The sequence below is a fragment of the Bombina bombina genome, chromosome 1 (assembly GCF_027579735.1).
Source record: "Bombina bombina isolate aBomBom1 chromosome 1, aBomBom1.pri, whole genome shotgun sequence".
NCBI lineage: Eukaryota > Metazoa > Chordata > Amphibia > Anura > Bombinatoridae > Bombina > Bombina bombina.
In genome coordinates, this window is record NC_069499.1 from 98,892,565 (window position 1) to 98,911,484 (window position 18,920).

Below are 18,920 nucleotides of genomic sequence, written 5' to 3' on the forward strand. Positions count from 1 at the left end.
GCATTTAAAGTTCTGAGAATTAGAAATGACTATTTTTTAAAAGCTAAATTACATGAAAAGAGGGCTAGATAAATAATAAAAATATATTGCAAAGGTGTCTACGGTCTCTTTAAAGGATCCCAGAGAAAACTAATTTCCTATTTACTAATTAAAGCAACTGAAATGTTTTTTTCAACAAGGACAAAACCATCAGAATAGAGGATATCCCCACATGCAAATGCACACAGTACACTGCTGTTTAGCCTGCAACATAATGCATATTTAATACTGTCTGTGATGTACATTAGTAAATCATGTGCATCTAATCTTTTGGATAACCATACGACCCTGCAGACAAGTCTCACATTGGTCTCCAATTGGTGGCCAGAGATTACAAGTGATTATCTCTTTCAGGAACCTGTTGATACAGTGATCACACTTTCTCGTGTACGAGGGAACATCCTCTCCTCTGCTAATCTGAAGCACCTCTAATACCTTATATATCAGAGCATCTTGTGACAGTAACTGGAACTCTGCTGGACTTTACTGGTCTTGATAATACAATGCATAATGCATCATGCTACTGGTGCACTGGAGAGGGCATGGAGAGACATAACACAAAATCTTTGGGGTATATTGTAATCTATGTGTCTCTCAGTATAGTGAGATAAACAGCTCTTAAGCTAAAGTTAGGTTTTTATTGTTTTGGATAATTTTGTTTGTTTTGTAATGTTAGTTTTTTTTTGTAATTTTAGTGTTTATTATTTTTTGTAATTGTAGTTTTAATTTTTTAGTAATCTTATTTTTTTTTTATTTTCAGTAAAGTTAGTTTTTTTATTTTTAGTAATGTTAGGTTTTATTAGTGTAAGCTTAGGTTTTATTTTTATTTAACAGGTAAGTTTGTATTTATTTTTAAATAGGTAGTTAGTTAATAACTAACTTTAATATAGGTCTTTTTTAATTCTGTTAAAGTTAGGGGGTGTTAGGTTTAGGGGTTAATATAGTTTAATTTAGGTTGCTGCAATGTGGGGGCAGCGGTTTAGGGGGTTAATAGGTTTAGTTAGTGTTGCGGTTTAGGGGTTAATGGGTTTATTTAGTGTTTTAGTTAGTGTTGGTGATGTGGGTGTACGGAGGTTTAGGGGTTAATAGGTTTTGTTAGTGTTGGCGATGTGGCTGTACGGAGGTTTAGGGGTTAATAGGTTTAGTTAGTGCTGGCGATGTTTGGGAATGGCGGTTTAGGGGTTAATAGATTTAGTGTTTTAGTTAGTGTCGGCGATGTCGGGGAACTGTGGTTTAGGGGTTAATAGGTTTAGTTAGTTTTGGCAATGTTTGGGAACTGCGGTTTAGGGGTTAATAGGTTTAATTAGTGTCGGCTATGTGGGGGGGCAGCAGTTTAGGGGTTAATAAGTTTAGTTAGTGTTGGCGATGTGGGTGGGCGGTGGTTTAGGGGTTAATAGCTTTATTTAGTGTCGGCGATGTAGATGGTGGTGGCAGTTTTAAATAATTTTGTTTCTGCAATCGGCGGCATATTAGTTATGTTTAGTTAAATAGTTTTTTCGGATCCATTCTTTATTCATATGCATTATTCTATTCTAAACTGCAGAATAGAATATTGAATATGAATAAAGAATGGATCGGAAATAACGAACAGATCTGAAAAAATGATTTAACTTAACATAACTAATTTGCCGAAACTAAATGATTTATTTAAAGGGACACTAAACCCAAATTTTTTCTTTAATAATTCAGATAGAGCATGCAATGTTAAACATCTTTCTAATTTACCTCTACTATCAATTTTTCTTCATTCTCTTGCTATCTTTATTTAAAAAGCAGGAATTTAAAGCTTAGGAGCCATCCCACTTTAGGTTCTGCACCTTGGATAGCACTTGCTTATTGGTGGCTACATTTAGAAAACCAATAAGCAAGCATAACCCAAGTTCTCAACCAAAAATGGGCTGGCTCTTAAGCTTTAAATTTCTGCTTTTTAAATAAAGATAGCAAGAGAATGAGGAAAAATTGATTATAGGAGTAAATTAGAAAGTTGCTTAAAATTGCATGCTCTATCTGAATCAGTAAAGAAAAAATGTGGGTTTAGTGTCCCTTTAACTAATGAAAACGAAACGAAATGTTTAGCGTTGCACATGTCTATAAAAGAGCATGGAAATATAAGTAATCAATGCAAGAAGAAGCATTAAACAGCGCCCATGAAAGATTTTTATTGCTCATATCGCTTGCATGACCCAAGATTATACTGACATTTTTCAAATGTACACAAGCAAAAGCACACATATAAAAATAAAAAGAAACAGCATCCAGACAACGCATTTTGGGGAATAAGACAATGTTAATTTCCTGCTGGTGGTACTTAAAGACATAAAGGACCCCATTCTCTAAAGCTTTCTGGTCTGGTAAGATTATCTAAAAAGTCTTGTCGGTTATATGAAGTCCCTTAAAGAACTTTAGAAAGGCAAATTTTATTTTGAGAGTTGTCTATCTCAATAAGCAGGGACCTAGATGTGAAGTAGAGATACATACGTATATTGCAATAAATTCCTACATCATATACTGTGACATAGCAATGATTTCATCTGTATATTTCAACCTTTTGCAATACTAAGAGTTTATTACAATACAGAAAGCATTAGAAATAAATATTTGCAGTCATTGGGTTATATTTGAACACCCAGGAAAAAGCAGGAATGTAAGCTTTTGAGCTGCCCCATTTTTGGTTCAGCCCCTTGGATAGCGTTTGCTGATTGGTGGATGCTTGTTAGCTTACATTCCTGATTTTTCAAATAAAGATACCAAGAGAACGAAGAAAAATTGGTAATAGGAGTAAATTAGAAAGTTGAATTGGGGTTCAGTATCCCTTTAACTTTGTAGCATGAGTTTTTTCAATGCCCATCCCCACCCAAATTACAGAAACAAAATGCTGGTGTATGTTGAAGCAATTTAAAGTCTGTTCTAAATTTAAAAATAGTAGGTATGACAAGTTTCTTCTCATCTATGGTGAAAATCTACCACCTGGAGAACTGTAGAGCATTCAAGAATGTGAGCAAGCATACGCTTCCCATTTATTATCGCCATAACAACAAAGCCTGGATGACAGTAGCTTTGTTTGGAAATATTGTAGGCAAAACAACATCCCATTCAAGATTCTTCTAATCTTAGACAATGCTCAAGTGCATCCACAGTATATCAGTGACATAAATCCTGATATTAACGTTGTGTATTTGCTGGTGAACAGAAACAATGGATCAAGGTGCAATTGCTGCGTTCAACACCAAACGCTTGCACAGGCTGTTGAAGCAACTGAATCTGACTGTACGGTCCAAGAGAGCTACCCAGAATATTGCTGCAGCATGGGAAGTTCAAGTCACATATCAATGCATGAATGGCATAACAAAGATTCTGCTGTTGATGAAATAGTAAGCAACAAGATATTAGTGCTTGGGAAACAGCTAGAATTGGACATTGATAAAGAGAATATTCTTGAGGCTACAGAGCTTTCCAACGAGGAGCTGAACGAATTTCAGGAAGAAAAGGGTAAAGAAGCTGAGGCAGAGAAGAAGTTATACCCGAGGCACCAAGAGCGTTCATAGCAAGGAAACTGGCGGAGGCGTTTGCTACTATCAGCAGTGGTGTATGGATGTTAGAAGAAATGGTCGTCAATTACGAGAGATTCGCAAGAGCTGACAGGCAGATACAGGATGCTCTTGGTTGCTATAGCGAAATACATAATGAAAAGAAGAAACAAACTGTACAGTCAAAACTTTATATCTGTGCTTGCTAAACCATCAACAACTATCGATGCCCTAGTGCCTTCTACCAGTTATTCTCACCCTCATCAGAAGAGAAAGAAATTGATGACCCTGTCGCTATAGCATCCCCATCATTCATTAATTAATTTTAGTTCAATTCTTCAAACATTCTTCAAGCGTTAATTTAGTTTAGTTCAATACTTCAAACATTTTTTAAACACTAATTTATTTTAGTTAAATGCTTACAATTTTTTTTTAATTGTTAATGGTGAGTACCCATACAACCATTCAGTTTTTCACTTTTAGTATTGTACAGTATTCAATAAATTACATAAGAAATGCAACACTTTGGCTTTCTGTTAGATGGTTTTTCCCAACTGTAGACTAATGTAAGTGTTCTGAGCATATATAAAGGGATACCCAAATGTTGAAGCACTTGAAAGTGATGCAGCATAGTTGTAAAAAGCTCACCAGAAAATATCACCTGAATATGTCTATGTGAAAAGGAAGATAATTACCTCAAAATTCCCTAAGTATTCACACCCTACTAGAAAGAGACTTTAAGCAGCCAATCAAGATGCTAGTCCCAGGACTTGCAAGGGAAAGCATGTGCAGGCACAGTCATGTTATTTGCCTATTCAGTTTAGGGAAGTTTACTATAGAATCTCACAAAATTTCAGTAAAATCTCATGAGATCACAGCAAAGCAGTGCATGACCTCAGCACTGCTGATGCTGATTGGTTATTGTTTTTTTTTTAATTCTATTTCAACTTGCAGCTAGAGAGCAGCTGAAGTATAACTGTTCACAGAGCTTAAGAAATTATGAGATAAAATATCTTCCCTTTTTATATAGAGATGATCAGGCGATATTTTCATGTCAGCTTTTTACAGTTATGCTGTATCACTTTCAAGGGATTTAGCATATTAGTATTATGTCCCTTTAATTAGGCTAAGCTATGATGTTTGGTAGGTTAGGTGTATTAAATACATTTTCGACTTACAATATTTTAAACTTATGATGGGTTTGCTTTTTACCCCTGCTAAGGCCTGGTACTGACAGATGTGTAAGGGTTTGGCCCTATGTCTTAGAAATGGAAAAACACCACTTATTTTTTTTCTTAAAGGGACATAAATACCCCCAAAAAAATATTTTATTTTCTATTTTTAAACTTTCTCAGTTTTCTTGTAATCCTTTATTGAAACAAAGGAAGTTACGTTCAGGAGTGTGCACGTGTCTGCAGTACTACAGGTGAAACTCAAAAAATTAGAATATCGTGCAAAAGTTCATTTATTTCACTAATGCAGCTTAAAAGGTGGAACTAATATATGAGATAGACTCATTACATGCAAAGCAAGATAGTTCAAGCCGTGGTTTGTCATAATTGTGATGATTATGGCTTACAGCTCATGAAACCCCCAAATCCACAAGCTCAGAAAATTAGAATATTACATGCAATCAATAAAACAAGGATTGTACATAGAACAAGATCAGACCTCTGAAAAGTATAAGCATGCATACTGTATTTACTCAGTAATTGGTTTGGGCCCCATTTGCAGCAATTACTGCCTCAATGCGGCGTGGCATGGAAGCTATCAGCCTGTGGCACTGCTGAGGTGTTATGGAAGACCAGGATGCTTCAATAGCGGCCTTCAGCTCTTCTGCATTGCTCGGTCTCATGTCTCTCATCTTTCTCTTGGCAATGCCCCATAGATTCTCTATGGGGTATAGGTCAGGCGAGTTTGCTGGCCAATCAAGCACAGTAATCCCATGGTCATTAAACCAGGTTTTGGTGCTTTTAGCAGTGTGGGCAGGTGCCAAGTCCTGCTGGAAAATGAAGTCAGCATCCCAATAGAGCTCGTCTGTGGAAGGAAGCATGAAGTGCTCCAAAATCTCCTGGTAGACGGCTGCGTTGACCCTGGACTTAATGAAGCACAGTGGACCAACACCAGCAGATGACATGGCTCCCCAAATCAACACAGACTGTGGAAACTTCACACTGGACTTCAAGCATCTTGCAGTGTGTGCCTCTCCATTCTTCCTCCATACTCTGGGTCCTTGGTTTCCAAATGAGATGCAAAATTTGCTCTCATCAGAAAAAAGGACTTTGGACCACTTAGCAACAGACCAGGTCTGTTTTTCTTTAGCCCAGGTAAGACACTTCTGACGTTGTTTGTTGTTCAGGAGCGGCTTGACAAGAGGAATACGACATTTGAAGCCCATGTCCGGATCCGTCTGTGTGTGGTGGCTCTTGATGCACTGACTCCAGCCTCAGTCCACTCCTTGTGAAAGACCCCAACACTTTTGAATGGCCTTTTCCTGACAATCCTCTCCAGGCTGCGGTCATCCCTGCTTCATGTGCACCTTTTTCTTCCACACTTTTCCCTTCCACAAAACTTTCTATGAATGTGCTTTGATACAGCACTTTGGGAACATCCAACTTCTTTTGCAATTACCTTTTGAGGCTTTCCCTCCTTATGGAGGGTGTCAATGATGGTTTTCTGCACAACTGTCAGGTCAGCAGTCTTTCCCATGATTGTGATTCCTACTGAACCAGACTAAGAAACCATTTAAAGGCTCAGGAACCCTTTGCAGGTGTTATGGCTTAATTAGCTGATTAGAGTGGGACACTTTGAGCCTAGAATTTTGCACCTTTTCACAATATTCTAATTTTCTGAGATTGTGGATTTGGGGTTTTCATGAGCTGTAAGCCATAATCATCACAATTATGAAAAATCACGGCTTGAACTATCTTGCTTTGCATGTAATGAGTCTATCTCATATATTAGTTTCACCTTTTAAGTTGCATTAGTGAAATAAATTAACTTTTGGACGATATTCTAATTTTTCGAGTTTCACCTGTATATTTTGCATGAATGTTATACATTAAAAAGAGCACTAGGTGGCAGCATTATTTCCAGGTCTGTAGTACTCCAGACATGTTCACGCTACCTATCTAGATATCTCTTCTACAAAGAATAACACAAGAGCAAATTTGATAATAGAAGTAAATTGGATTTTTTTTTTAAATTGTTTTCTATATAAATCATGAAAGAAAAATTATGGGTTTCATGTCCTTTTAAAGTGAAGGGAAAAAAGGACATAGATAACTAAATATATTGCAAAGATTGTTTTACCTAGCATAATTAAATACTTTCCAGTATAATATAATCTCAAAGTGTATCTTGTCCCTTTAAATAAGATAAACCCTCAATTATATGCAAATATTTTCATAACCTCAATAAATAACTGAAGTATTAAAACATTATCTGTTCTTTAAAATATTTACATTGAGCTAAAAGACAAAAACAAATACGTCCAATGATGCTTTAAGATTAATACACAGGAAGGCAAATATGTATTTACTTACTTCATTATTAGTATGTAAATCAAATACATAATGATAAGTATGAGACTTTCCCACCTGCAAATCATAAAAATACTCAGTTAAGAGAATCGAAAATTCTACATTCTATATTTCAAAACCGACAGAATTATACAGAAAGACAAACAAAAAATACAATACAGATCGAGCATTTTAAACTCACCGTTTTTGCCAGACCTAATCATAAACCTTTCTTGTAGGTTTTAACTTCCCTGTCACATGCCTTCTGGGATTTGTATTAAATTGAGGGATTCTAAACAGTTTCCAAGGAAATTGTTATCTTTTTCTTGTAACCATTTAGTAATACGGCACATTTTCTTATCCCTCGGCATTAAGCTAGCCTGTCTTCAAATAGCCATGACAGTGCCAGTTAGCAGAATGCTTTGTGATAGCCATCTGAATTCTAAATGACCAATGTGGCTATTTTAACAACTTGTGTTTACATAATTACTGCAAAGGTGACAGAGTTACAATATATACAGGGAGTGCAGAATTATTAGGCAAGTTGTATTTTTGAGGATTAATTTTATTATTGAACAACAACCATGTTCTCAATGAACCCAAAAAACTAATTAATATCAAAGCTGAATAGTTTTGGAAGTAGTTTTTAGTTTGTTTTTAGTTATAGCTATTTTAGGGGGATATCTGTGTGTGCAGGTGACTATTACTGTGCATAATTATTAGGCAACTTAACAAAAAACAAATATATACCCATTTCAATTATTTATTTTTACCAGTGAAACCAATATAACATCTCAACATTCACAAATATACATTTCTGACATTCAAAAACAAAACAAAAACAAATCAGTGACCAATATAGCCACCTTTCTTTGCAAGGACACTCAAAAGCCTGCCATCCATGGATTCTGTCAGTGTTTTGATCTGTTCACCATCAACATTGCGTGCAGCAGCAACCACAGCCTCCCAGACACTGTTCAGAGAGGTGTACTGTTTTCCCTCCTTGTAAATCTCACATTTGATGATGGACCACAGGTTCTCAATGGGGTTCAGATCAGGTGAACAAGGAGGCCATGTCATTAGATTTTCTTCTTTTATACCCTTTCTTGCCAGCCACGCTGTGGAGTACTTGGACGCGTGTGATGGAGCATTGTCCTGCATGAAAATCATGTTTTTCTTGAAGGATGCAAACTACTTCCTGTACCACTGCTTGAAGAAGGTGTCTTCCAGAAACTGGCAGTAGGACTGGGAGTTGAGCTTGACTCCATCCTCAACCCGAAAAGGCCCCACAAGCTCATCTTTGATGATACCAGCCCAAACCAGTACTCCACCTCCACCTTCCTGGCGTCTGAGTCGGACTGGAGCTCTCTGCCCTTTACTAATCCAGCCACGGGCCCATCCATCTGGCCCATCAAGACTCACTTTCATTTCATCAGTCCATAAAACCTTAGAAAAATCAGTCTTGAGATATTTCTTGGCCCAGTCTTGACGTTTCAGCTTGTGTGTCTTGTTCAGTGGTGGTCGTCTTTCAGCCTTTCTTACCTTGGCCATGTCTCTGAGTATTGCACACCTTGTGCTTTTGGGCACTCCAGTGATGTTGCAGATCTGAAATATGGCCAAACTGGTGGCAAGTGGCATCTTGGCAGCTGCACGCTTGACTTTTCTCAGTTCATGGGCAGTTATTTTGCGCCTTGGTTTTTCCACACGCTTCTTGCGACCCTGTTGACTATTTTGAATGAAACGCTTGATTGTTCAATGATCACGCTTCAGAAGCTTTGCAATTTTAAGAGTGCTGCATCCCTCTGCAAGATATCTCACTATTTTTGACTTTTCTGAGCCTGTCAAGTCCTTCTTTTGACCCATTTTGCCAAAGGAAAGGAAGTTGCCTAATAATTATGCACACCTGATATAGGGTGTTGATGTCATTAGACCACACCCCTTCACATTACAGAGATGCACATCACCTAATATGCTTAATTGGTAGTAGGCTTTCGAGCCTATACAGCTTGGAGTAAGACAACATGCATAAAGAGGATGATGTGGTCAAAATACTCATTTGCCTAATAATTCTGCACTCCCTGTATGCAATTGACAGCAGTAATGTGTTTGTTGCACATGAAGAAAGATATTTTAAATTGCATTATTGCATTTTTTTTTTATCTTTCAGGCTTGTGTTGGGTTAACTCTTTCCACTAATACAGCTGTGGGAGTTAATCCTGCCAATAAGAATAAATAATGTAAATATGTACTTTCACACATACAGCTCCTGATCGCTTTCAAAAACTTTCAAAAAGTGTTTACTTGGGCAAGTAGCTTTAAAGCTCCTTCAGGAACAACTTTTAAAAATGGGATGTCTACCACCCCAACCTCGCTGGGAGGTTCGTTTCTGCTGATGTCTCTTATTTCCAAGTTTCTCTATAGCCAATACTGTAGTATTGATATTTGTAGCATAAGTGAAGGTTTAAACTGGCAAAATCAGTTATTTCAAAAGACAAAATATATTGAGCTTTCTGTAAACAATTGAATACACTCTAGCAGGTCAAATGGATCACTAGAAACACATTAAAGGGGATAAAAATATAAAGCCAAATGTCATTTTAACTATGCAAATATATATTTAATTGCTACTCATTCACATGCATAATAATAATATTTTAAAACGTATTAACATATACAGTATTTCTTGGGCATAGGAGGGGGTTGTGTAAATTATTTTTTACCGAACAGTCTAAATATTAATGAGGGATTTTATGCAATTATTATACTCAGTAGGTCATTGTATAGCCCATCTATACACCCCTCTACAGAAAACCTCAACTACTGTAGGACTCTGGGTAAATATATGCAAATGAGCACCACAATGCTTCACATTTATTTGCTGATCTGGGCAACTTTTAAATATAGCAGGGATTTAAGGGTGCATACGTAGAAATCTTTAACTTACCAGACTATAATTTCATCATATATGAACTGCAAATGCAAAACAAAAATACATCACTATATGATAAAATACTTATTCATATCTACAAAATAACATCATTTACATAGGAAGAACTTACAAAAAGACATGCACATACACATAGCAGTAATTAACATGAAACATAAACATTAACTAGGTCAGCAGTAGTGAACCTATGTCATGAGACATTTTTTGATGATATTCCACTTCTCAGCTACCATTATATGTATTGCTTTTATAATCTGCGATTCTAGTCATTAAAGGCAGGGGTCAAGTCAAGCAGGAACGCATAGGAATGGAGTTCCTGCACTATTTTTGCAGGAGGAACTAAGTTCCCCCTGGACAGTAAACGGAAACAATTCAGTAAACACTGCTGCTGCTAATGGGAGTAGCTGGAGCACAGTCTGGTTAGAGGGATAGTGAGATTCTCTTGTAATGGGCAGTAACATTTCCTACAATACACTAAAGCCTGTCAGCGGTCCTGCTGTGTGAGCACCCTGTACTCTGTGGAACACATGGTGCTTACATTTCTGTGTGGCTTGTTTTGGGGTTATTTAGCGCCCCTCAGCAGAAATAGGACTAATGCACCTTTAGTGGGTGAGACTCTCTGACAGAGAAGGATTCTCAGACCCAAAGGCAACAATTCAACCCTTCATTGGATTTAATTTGCTTTCATTAACCAAAGTGTATAGATTATATACTGTACATATAAATACAGTGTATGTGTGTGTGCATAAAACAATATTAATTGTGAGGGGGGTGGAAGTCTTGGTGAGTACCCACACTTTATCTAGTAGGACTTGACCCCCAATTAAAGGGATATGAAATGAAACTTTCATGGTTCATATAAAAAATGCAATTTTAAAACTATTTTCCATGTACTTCTATGATCAATTATACCTTATTCTCTTGGTACCCTTTGTTGGAAAGAATTCATAGGTAGCCTCAGAAGTCTTCACATGTTTGGAGCTCTATATGGCAGTAGTGTTTGCAACAATATAATAATGTTTCTTTAATGTCCCATTATATTTTAAAAAAGTAGCACGGGCACGCAAGAGAACTTAATAAATTATCTCAAGTTTAGGGACACACTCTCAAGGTTCACCACCCCTGATTTAAGTTGCATAAACAGAAAAGTAACTATATACATTAAAGGGACATGATACCCAAATGTTAAAGCAATTGAAAATAATGCGGCATTGCCGTAAAAAGCTAAGCGGCCAATCAAGAAGCTAGTCCCATGCTATTTCCCTAATCAGTTTAAGGAAGTTTACTGTGAAATCTTGCAAAAAATTCTGTGAAATCTCATGAAATCACAGTAAAGCTGATTGGCTGCTGTTATGTTATCGGGTTGATTTTTTTCAACATGCAGCTGGAAGAAGGTGAAGGACAAATGTGCACTTATTGAGAGCTGAAGAAAATGTGAGGTAAAATATCTTCCTTTTTTACTTAGAGATGGTCAGGTGATATTTCCTTGTCAGATTTCTACAGTTACGCTGCATCACTTTCAAGTGATTTAGCATATGAGTATTATGTCCCTTTAAGCCTTAACCTCTGCATCCTTTTCTGTCCTCTGGCTTTATTTTCTAGTTCTTTCCCATCTCTAAATATTCTCACTATCATGTAGCCCTTATTTTACAAAGGTTTGCTTTGCACTTAATCATATAAACAACTATAACAGTATTTACAGCCCCCCACACCCTAAGTAATATATAAGAACTTCACACAAATGCATTTTATGTGATCTTTTCTTTCTTTGAAAGGATAAATTAACAGCAATGCATAATTATATAAAACTGTAGGAGAGATTATTAAGACATTTTTTTGCATAGGTATTAAATAAACTTTGTACTTAAAGTATTTTGACATTTTAGTGTTTTGGGAGGAGTAACTATTTTATAGGCTTAATTACAGTGTACAAACTTATATAGCTAATAATTGTATCTTGTATCACAGTAATGTTTTAATATTCATAACACATTTCTGAGCTTTAAACATTATGATTTTTTTTTATGTTTTGAGAGGGGTCTGGGACTTAACTCATTAATTTCCCTTTTACTCACATTATATAATTAGGTGCATGTTAAAGGGACAACTACAGCATAGTTGCTACACACAAATGCTATTATCTGTCCTCCATCCTATTAGTGCCAGTTAGAGAAGCTCCACATCTCTATACTAATCATCTTGAAGCTTAAAGGGACAGTCAAGTAAAAATTAAACTTTCAGGATTCAAATAGAACATTCAATTTTAAACAACTTTCAAATGTACTTCAATTAACATAATGTGCAGTCTTTTTATATTTACACTTTCTGAATCACCAGCTCTTACTGAGCATGTACAAGAATTCACACATATATATATATATATACACACATTTGTGATTGGCTGATGGCTGTCACATGATACAGGGGGAGTGGAAATAGACATAACTTTTAAATTTGTCAGACAAAATCTACTACTCATTTGACGTTCAGACTAAGTGCTATTGCATTGTCTTTTTATCATGCAGTTGTTGATTATATAAATCTACTGTATTTAACAGGGCACATTCACAGATTAGTGACATTGTTGTCATCTTGAGAAGTCATATTGTACACTTCAGTTTAATGTGCACAATACATGGCAAAAGCTCTACGTTTATCAGTAGCTGTATTGCTCTATATTAGCCCTAAGTTTGTTTTAATTTATATTTGTTAAGTAACTTTTTTAAACTGTGTCAAAAAAATACTGCATTGTTATTGATCTGTAAATCCACATTGCAATTGTCACAGAATACAAGAATTTGCATGATCACACATAGGGAGCCATGTACTAAATGGCGGGCGGACAGCTTCTCAACTCGCGAAGCTGTCCGCCCGCCTTTGCTACACACGGGCAGCGGATCTGTTGATCCGCTTGCCCGTATGAATCATTACACACTGATCGGAGTGTGTAATGCCCGCCCCTTCAATCGCGCAACCAATCACCCGACTGAAGGGGCTGTCAATCATCGAGAGCGAGCGTGCTCTCAGTGATTTTGCCTCGCCAGCTAAGAGGTGACGTAGGGTGTAGGAAGCAGCGGTCTAATGGCTTCTTACATTGCGGGAAGCAGGCTCGCATATGCGAACCTGCCCCGCAAAGGCTCCGGAGCAGCTTTCGCTGCTTCGTACATGGAGCCCATAGCAGGATGTGGAGCTTCACCAAACAGCACCTGTAATGGGTTAAAAATAAGAGAATCATTTTGAAGAGAGCCTCATCAAGGAAGGAAACATAATATTATGGTGAATAGTAACCATAGTTATAGTTGTACCTGATCGTTTATTGTCGCCTTACACCACTTTTCTTTTTAGCAGTTCCTTCTGGAGCAGTGCCCCAGCATCAAGTATATGGCACTGCACTGCACCCAATATGTTAAAGGGACATAAGGCCCACATTTTTTCTTTCATGATTAAGATAGAGCATGCAATTTATATAATTTGTTTAGTTTTATTGGTATACTTTTTTGAAAAGGATACCTAGGTAGGCTCAGAAGCTGCCAATTGGTGGCTACACATATTTGCCTCATGTTATTGGTTTACCCAAAACATTCAGCTAGCTCCAAGTAGTGCATTGCTGCATCTTCAACAAAGGATACAAAGAGGATTAAGCAAATTAGAAAGTTGTTTAAAATAGTATTCGCTATATGAATCGTGAAAGAAAAATTTTGAGTTTCATGTCCCTCTAATCCACTGGTTTTCAAACCTGTTCACAGGCCTCCCTAACAGGCCACATTTTGAGGATATCTGAACTAGAGCACAGGTGAAATAATAATAAGCTGATTAGTAACCATGTTTATTTTACCTGCTCTCATCCAAGGTATTCTTGAAAACCTGGCCTGTTGGGGAGGTCTGAGGACAGATTTGAAAACCAGTGATCTAATTTACATCACGTTCTCTTTAAAAGCATATATCCACCACACACATGCGCACTTCTTTAATGAACTAACTATTAGTCACAAGATTTGGTAAAACTAACAAATTGTTTACGTAAATATAGATTAATGAGAATGTTGGGGAGTGTGGAGTGAAAATTAAGGGAAAGAACACGTTCAAATAGAAAGAAAAAAGACATAGCAAATGATATGATATACATTCTTTACAAAGTCATAAAATAGTTTTGCTGTTACTTACAGTAATTAGTGCTAATATGGAAAATATGTAATACATTGAATCTCTGAACAGAGACCACCACGTAAGGCGCACAACCTGCAAAAAGAAACACACAGATGTTAAACGTAATTCTCTTTGTGTGACGTTAGAACGTTCTTCTATAGCTGTTTTACAGTTGGAACTGCCATGAACTGGTGGAAAGTGAAATATATATTGAAGCTGTCCAGTTTAAAACTTGAGAGCAACAACAGACTGATAATTACAAGTTACTAATGGATGAGAATCACTAAAAATGTTCTCAAAAACAATGATTGTCGCATTATCTCCTCACAATTCCATCATATTCTCATATTCTTGTTCACTCTCTATTTCTTCATCCCGTTTGCTTTTGCAACACCCTCTGCATGACATAATCTTCTAGAACACTATAAAGGGACATTAAACACTGAATAAATGCTTGATAGAATGATGGAATCATAAAAAAGATTAGTCTAAGAATAAGATGTTGATGTATTTTTTAAGGTTTCATTATCTATTTAAATATTGACAAAATAAGTGTAAACTCATAGGGGCCCTGCGTTTCTGGCGAGCCTTCAGGCTTGCCAGAAACACAAGTTTTAAAGCAACGGTCTAAAGACCGCTGCTCCATAACCTGTCCGCCTGCTTTTTGGAGGACGAACAGACATTGCCGGAAACCAACCCGATCCAATACGATCGGGTTGATTGACACCCCCTGCTAGCAGCCAATTGGCCGCAAATTTGCAGGGGGCGCTATTGCACCTGCAGTTCACAAGAACTGCTGGTGCAATGATAAATTCCGACAGCGTATGCATTTATCGATGTGCAGCGGACATGATCTGCAATATCGGATCTTGTCCACTCGCACATTAGTAAATAGGCCCCTTAGTGTCTATAAAACAAAGGGAGCTGCCATTTTGTAACTTAGGTTACCTACTCTGCTGTGGCCTAATAAGTCACTAGAGTGTGTAGCCAATGGCTGTGTGGAATATAACAGTGTTCTGCACATCCATTTCTAACAGGAACTGAAAAACTCACAATTTCAGAATGGAATTACAAGAAAATGGACAAAATAAATAATAAAAATATATTGCAGAGATATCTATATATATATCAAAACAATAGCACCTGCTCTAAAAAGGATATCAAAGTGTATAGTTATGGAACACCTGACAAACGGAGTACCAGCAGGTGAACCAGTGCACGGAACCCAGAAGCTATAATATGAATTGAATAAGAAATGCACTAAGATGGGTTAATCCAGCACACACTAAATATAACCACTATTACCAAAAATATATTGTCGTGCAAAAAAACCACAGGAAGCCACCAAGTCAGATCAGAAAAAAAGCAAAGTATTTATTAAATCACAACAATCCTAATCTGTAAACTACCATATATATATATATATATATAGGTTCACATAACTCAAGAAAAAAATTCTATAATGATGTGAGCAATCCTAAAAACTTGCAAAGATAGGGCCATGTAAAGTTAAATATACCGGTATATGAAGGGATAGATTCAGAACTTTATACCATAAATCTAAACTATAACATAGTTAATCATAGCAAAAAATTCATTTTAGTAAATGGTGCACAAATAAAGATATCATAATTGATGACTTGTATAACAATAATAATAATCATATATTATGAATAACAGCGTTATCATATAACAAATTGAATGTATCGTTGTTCCACACTCTGTTTAGAGTTAAATACTGATATCCTGAAGATATATGCACAGTCCCCAGTGTGCTAATGCATCAACATATGAAAAGCAATTCCATAGTAAAGCAGGAATGAATTAAAGCACACAGTCTTTTGTTAGTAATGCTCTAGAGAAACTTGTTATAGCACTAGTAGCATTAAGTTAGAATTAGGCGAAAGGGCACAAAGAAATCGTAAGTGCATAAGGGGACAGAAAGGAATCAGCACAGCGTCCATATGTAAATGAACTAGAGACCGGGTTTTCAAGGCTTAAACAGCCTACAGCTCACCATACCAAGTATGCAGTTCTCTTAACGATTCCACGGTCAGAGCTGCCCCTCCGTCTCCTCATCCGATAAACTGTACGTTCCGCTGAACTTCACCTGTTGACACACTACAGGCCGATATCATCCAAGATTGGCATCCCACGCCTCCGGCTTCACAGAGGCATGACTTTCACGCTACGCGTGTTTCACCCTTTGTAATTAGTGTAGGGCTTTTTCAAGCGTCATGACACAACAATATATTTTTGGTAATAGTGGTTATATTTAGTGTGTGCTGGATTAACCCATTTTAGTGCATTTCTTATTTAATTCATATACAGGTGGCCCTCGTTTTACAACGGTTCAATTTACACCGTTTCAGAATAACAACCTTTTTTTCCAGTCATGTGACTGCTATTGAAAAGCATTGAGAAGCAGTGCATTGATTAAAATAGCCAGTAGGTGGAGCTGTCCGCTTGTGTAGCAGCAAAGGCAAGCAAGCTGAAATTAATCAGTTTAGCCAGACCTGAGCTATCGAGCAGATTTCAAAGGAACAAGATCTTCCAGTCTATAAATCAGTCCAGATTGGAATGCATAGAAAGAACTGTTTGCAGAAAAATGCAAGTGAAGTCTATGTTGTGTGATTATTTTATTAGGTTTATAATGCTGTTTAGCAAATGTTTTTGTTCATTTAACTTATTTTAATTATATATTCCGTGTTGTGTAATTATTTTATGAGGTTTATAATGCTGCTTAGCATTTAAAGTCTTCATTTCAAAGCTTTAAAAATAATGTTTTAGGTGTTACTTATGACAATTTTGAGAGGGGCCTGGAACCTAACTCCCTCACTTCCCATTGACTTACATTATAAACTGGGTTTCAATTTACAACAGTTTCGATTTACAACCATTCCTTCTGGAACCTAACCCCGGCGTAAACTGAGGGCTACCTGTATATTGTGCATCAGTCCACTATCAATCTGACATGTCTCTCGTAAATACCTTCTGAATACATCTTTTTTTTTTTTTTTTTTTTTATAAACAACTTTATTGAATATTACATAATGTGATACATATAATAGGAGACGCAGCTCCTTGCTGTTTACATATCCAACAGTTGTCCATTATTTGTTATCCTTACTTTAATACAAAATATATTAACTTTCTAGAACTCTCTACTTATTGGAATCAATAGAGATATACGTAATAACAATGTAGAAAAAAGGAAAAGGGGTAGCGGGAAGGTAGAGAGTAAGGGAGGGAGAGAGGAGAGAAAGAGAAAAGGGGAGAGAAAAAAAAAAAAAAAAAAAAAAAAAAAGGGGAAAGGATCCGTCCTGCTCTGCCCATGTCCCCTAACCAGTCTAACTTTCTATGGGTTGTTTTTCTTTAAGTAATTGAAGATATGTGTCCCAAGTTTGGGTTATCACTGCATAAGTATCCATTTTTCCATGTTTGAGATAATAGTATTCTTCTAGTGAAATTAATTCGGAAACCTTCTGAACCCACATAGTAAGTGAAGGTGCTCCATTATATTTCCAGTTTTTGGCTATCAGTTGTTTTGCCCCGTTAGTCATAATCTTAAATAAGTTTAGGTAAGGTTTATATTTAATTTTAGGTTTTTTGTTTAGCAGCCATAATAGGGGGTCTAACGGGAATATTGTTTCCATTATGTTTTCTACTTCCCCTATTACCTGTCTCCAAAAGTTCTGAATGGCATTGCACCACCACCACATATGTGCTGCATTGCTGTTTACATGTCCGCATCTCCAACATTTATTAGGCTGTGAGCGGAATAGTCGGTGTAATTTTTGTGGGGTAAAATACCACCTGTGTAGTATTTTGAGATTAATTTCCAGTATGGAAGATGAGATAGAGGATTTGACGGTGGCTTGAAGTATCGAGTCACTCACCTGGGGAGTTATAATAACCCCCAGATCGGTTTCCCATTTTTCTAGGTATGGTGGTATATGACTTGGAGGCCTCTGTATTAATAATTTATATATTCTAGCTAGTGTATGTCTGATTGGAGGAGGTTGTGTACATAAGGTTTCGAAGTTGGTCAATGGCCTTACCATGTTGTTATGATCTTTGTGTTTGAGAATATAATTTCTAGCTTGTCTGTAGGTGAACCAGTTAGCAAAACATTCGTGTCCTTCTGTTGTTAGGTCAGTTTGTGAGCGTATTGTTTCATTAATAACCATCTGTCGGATGGTAAAGTCTCTGGTTATTGAATCTGTAGTCGAGGAATTTGTAAATGGGCTCAATGTAAACTCGCCATTCTCTATTAAGGATGTCAGCGGGGAAGGTATGGAGGAAACAAACAAAGATGTGTGTATAGTTTTTGTCCAGATCTGGTAGGTCTCCCTAGTCACCGGGTTATCATTTTTCAGACTAAATTTGATGGAGTTATTCCAACAAAGACGTCCTAAGTGGGGTCTTTGAGATATTAAGTGTTCCAGAGGGACCCATCTCTTATGATGGTAATGGATGTTCCAGTCTACGATTCTTTGTAAAAATATAGCTTGCCTGTATAATTCTAAATTCGGTACCCCCATACCTCCTAATGTTCTAGGTAATTGCATTGTGTGTTGGTTGATTCTAGGTGGTTTTTTGTTCCATATATATTCCCGAAATGCTCTCTGTATGGATGGTAGGTAGTGTTTGGGGAGTGGAATGGGTAGTGTCTGGAGATAGTATAATATTCTCGGGAAAATATTCATTTTGATTACCTCTATGCGTCCTAGCCACGAG

General features: G+C 36.8%; 1 protein-coding gene across 1 annotated transcript in view; it reads right to left on the minus strand.

Annotated features, from left to right (window-relative positions):
• The window catches only part of SLC24A4 (solute carrier family 24 member 4), a 446,930-nt gene that overhangs the window by 123,310 nt on the left and 304,700 nt on the right, over positions 1 to 18,920 (minus strand). Inside the window, exons 7-9 of the mRNA XM_053697542.1 lie at positions 14,199 to 14,273; positions 10,032 to 10,057; positions 7,112 to 7,165 (exon numbers count right to left, since the gene is read on the minus strand). Coding sequence (XP_053553517.1) covers positions 7,112 to 7,165; positions 10,032 to 10,057; positions 14,199 to 14,273 — 155 coding nt within the window. The remainder of the gene's footprint in view (positions 1 to 7,111; positions 7,166 to 10,031; positions 10,058 to 14,198; positions 14,274 to 18,920) is intronic.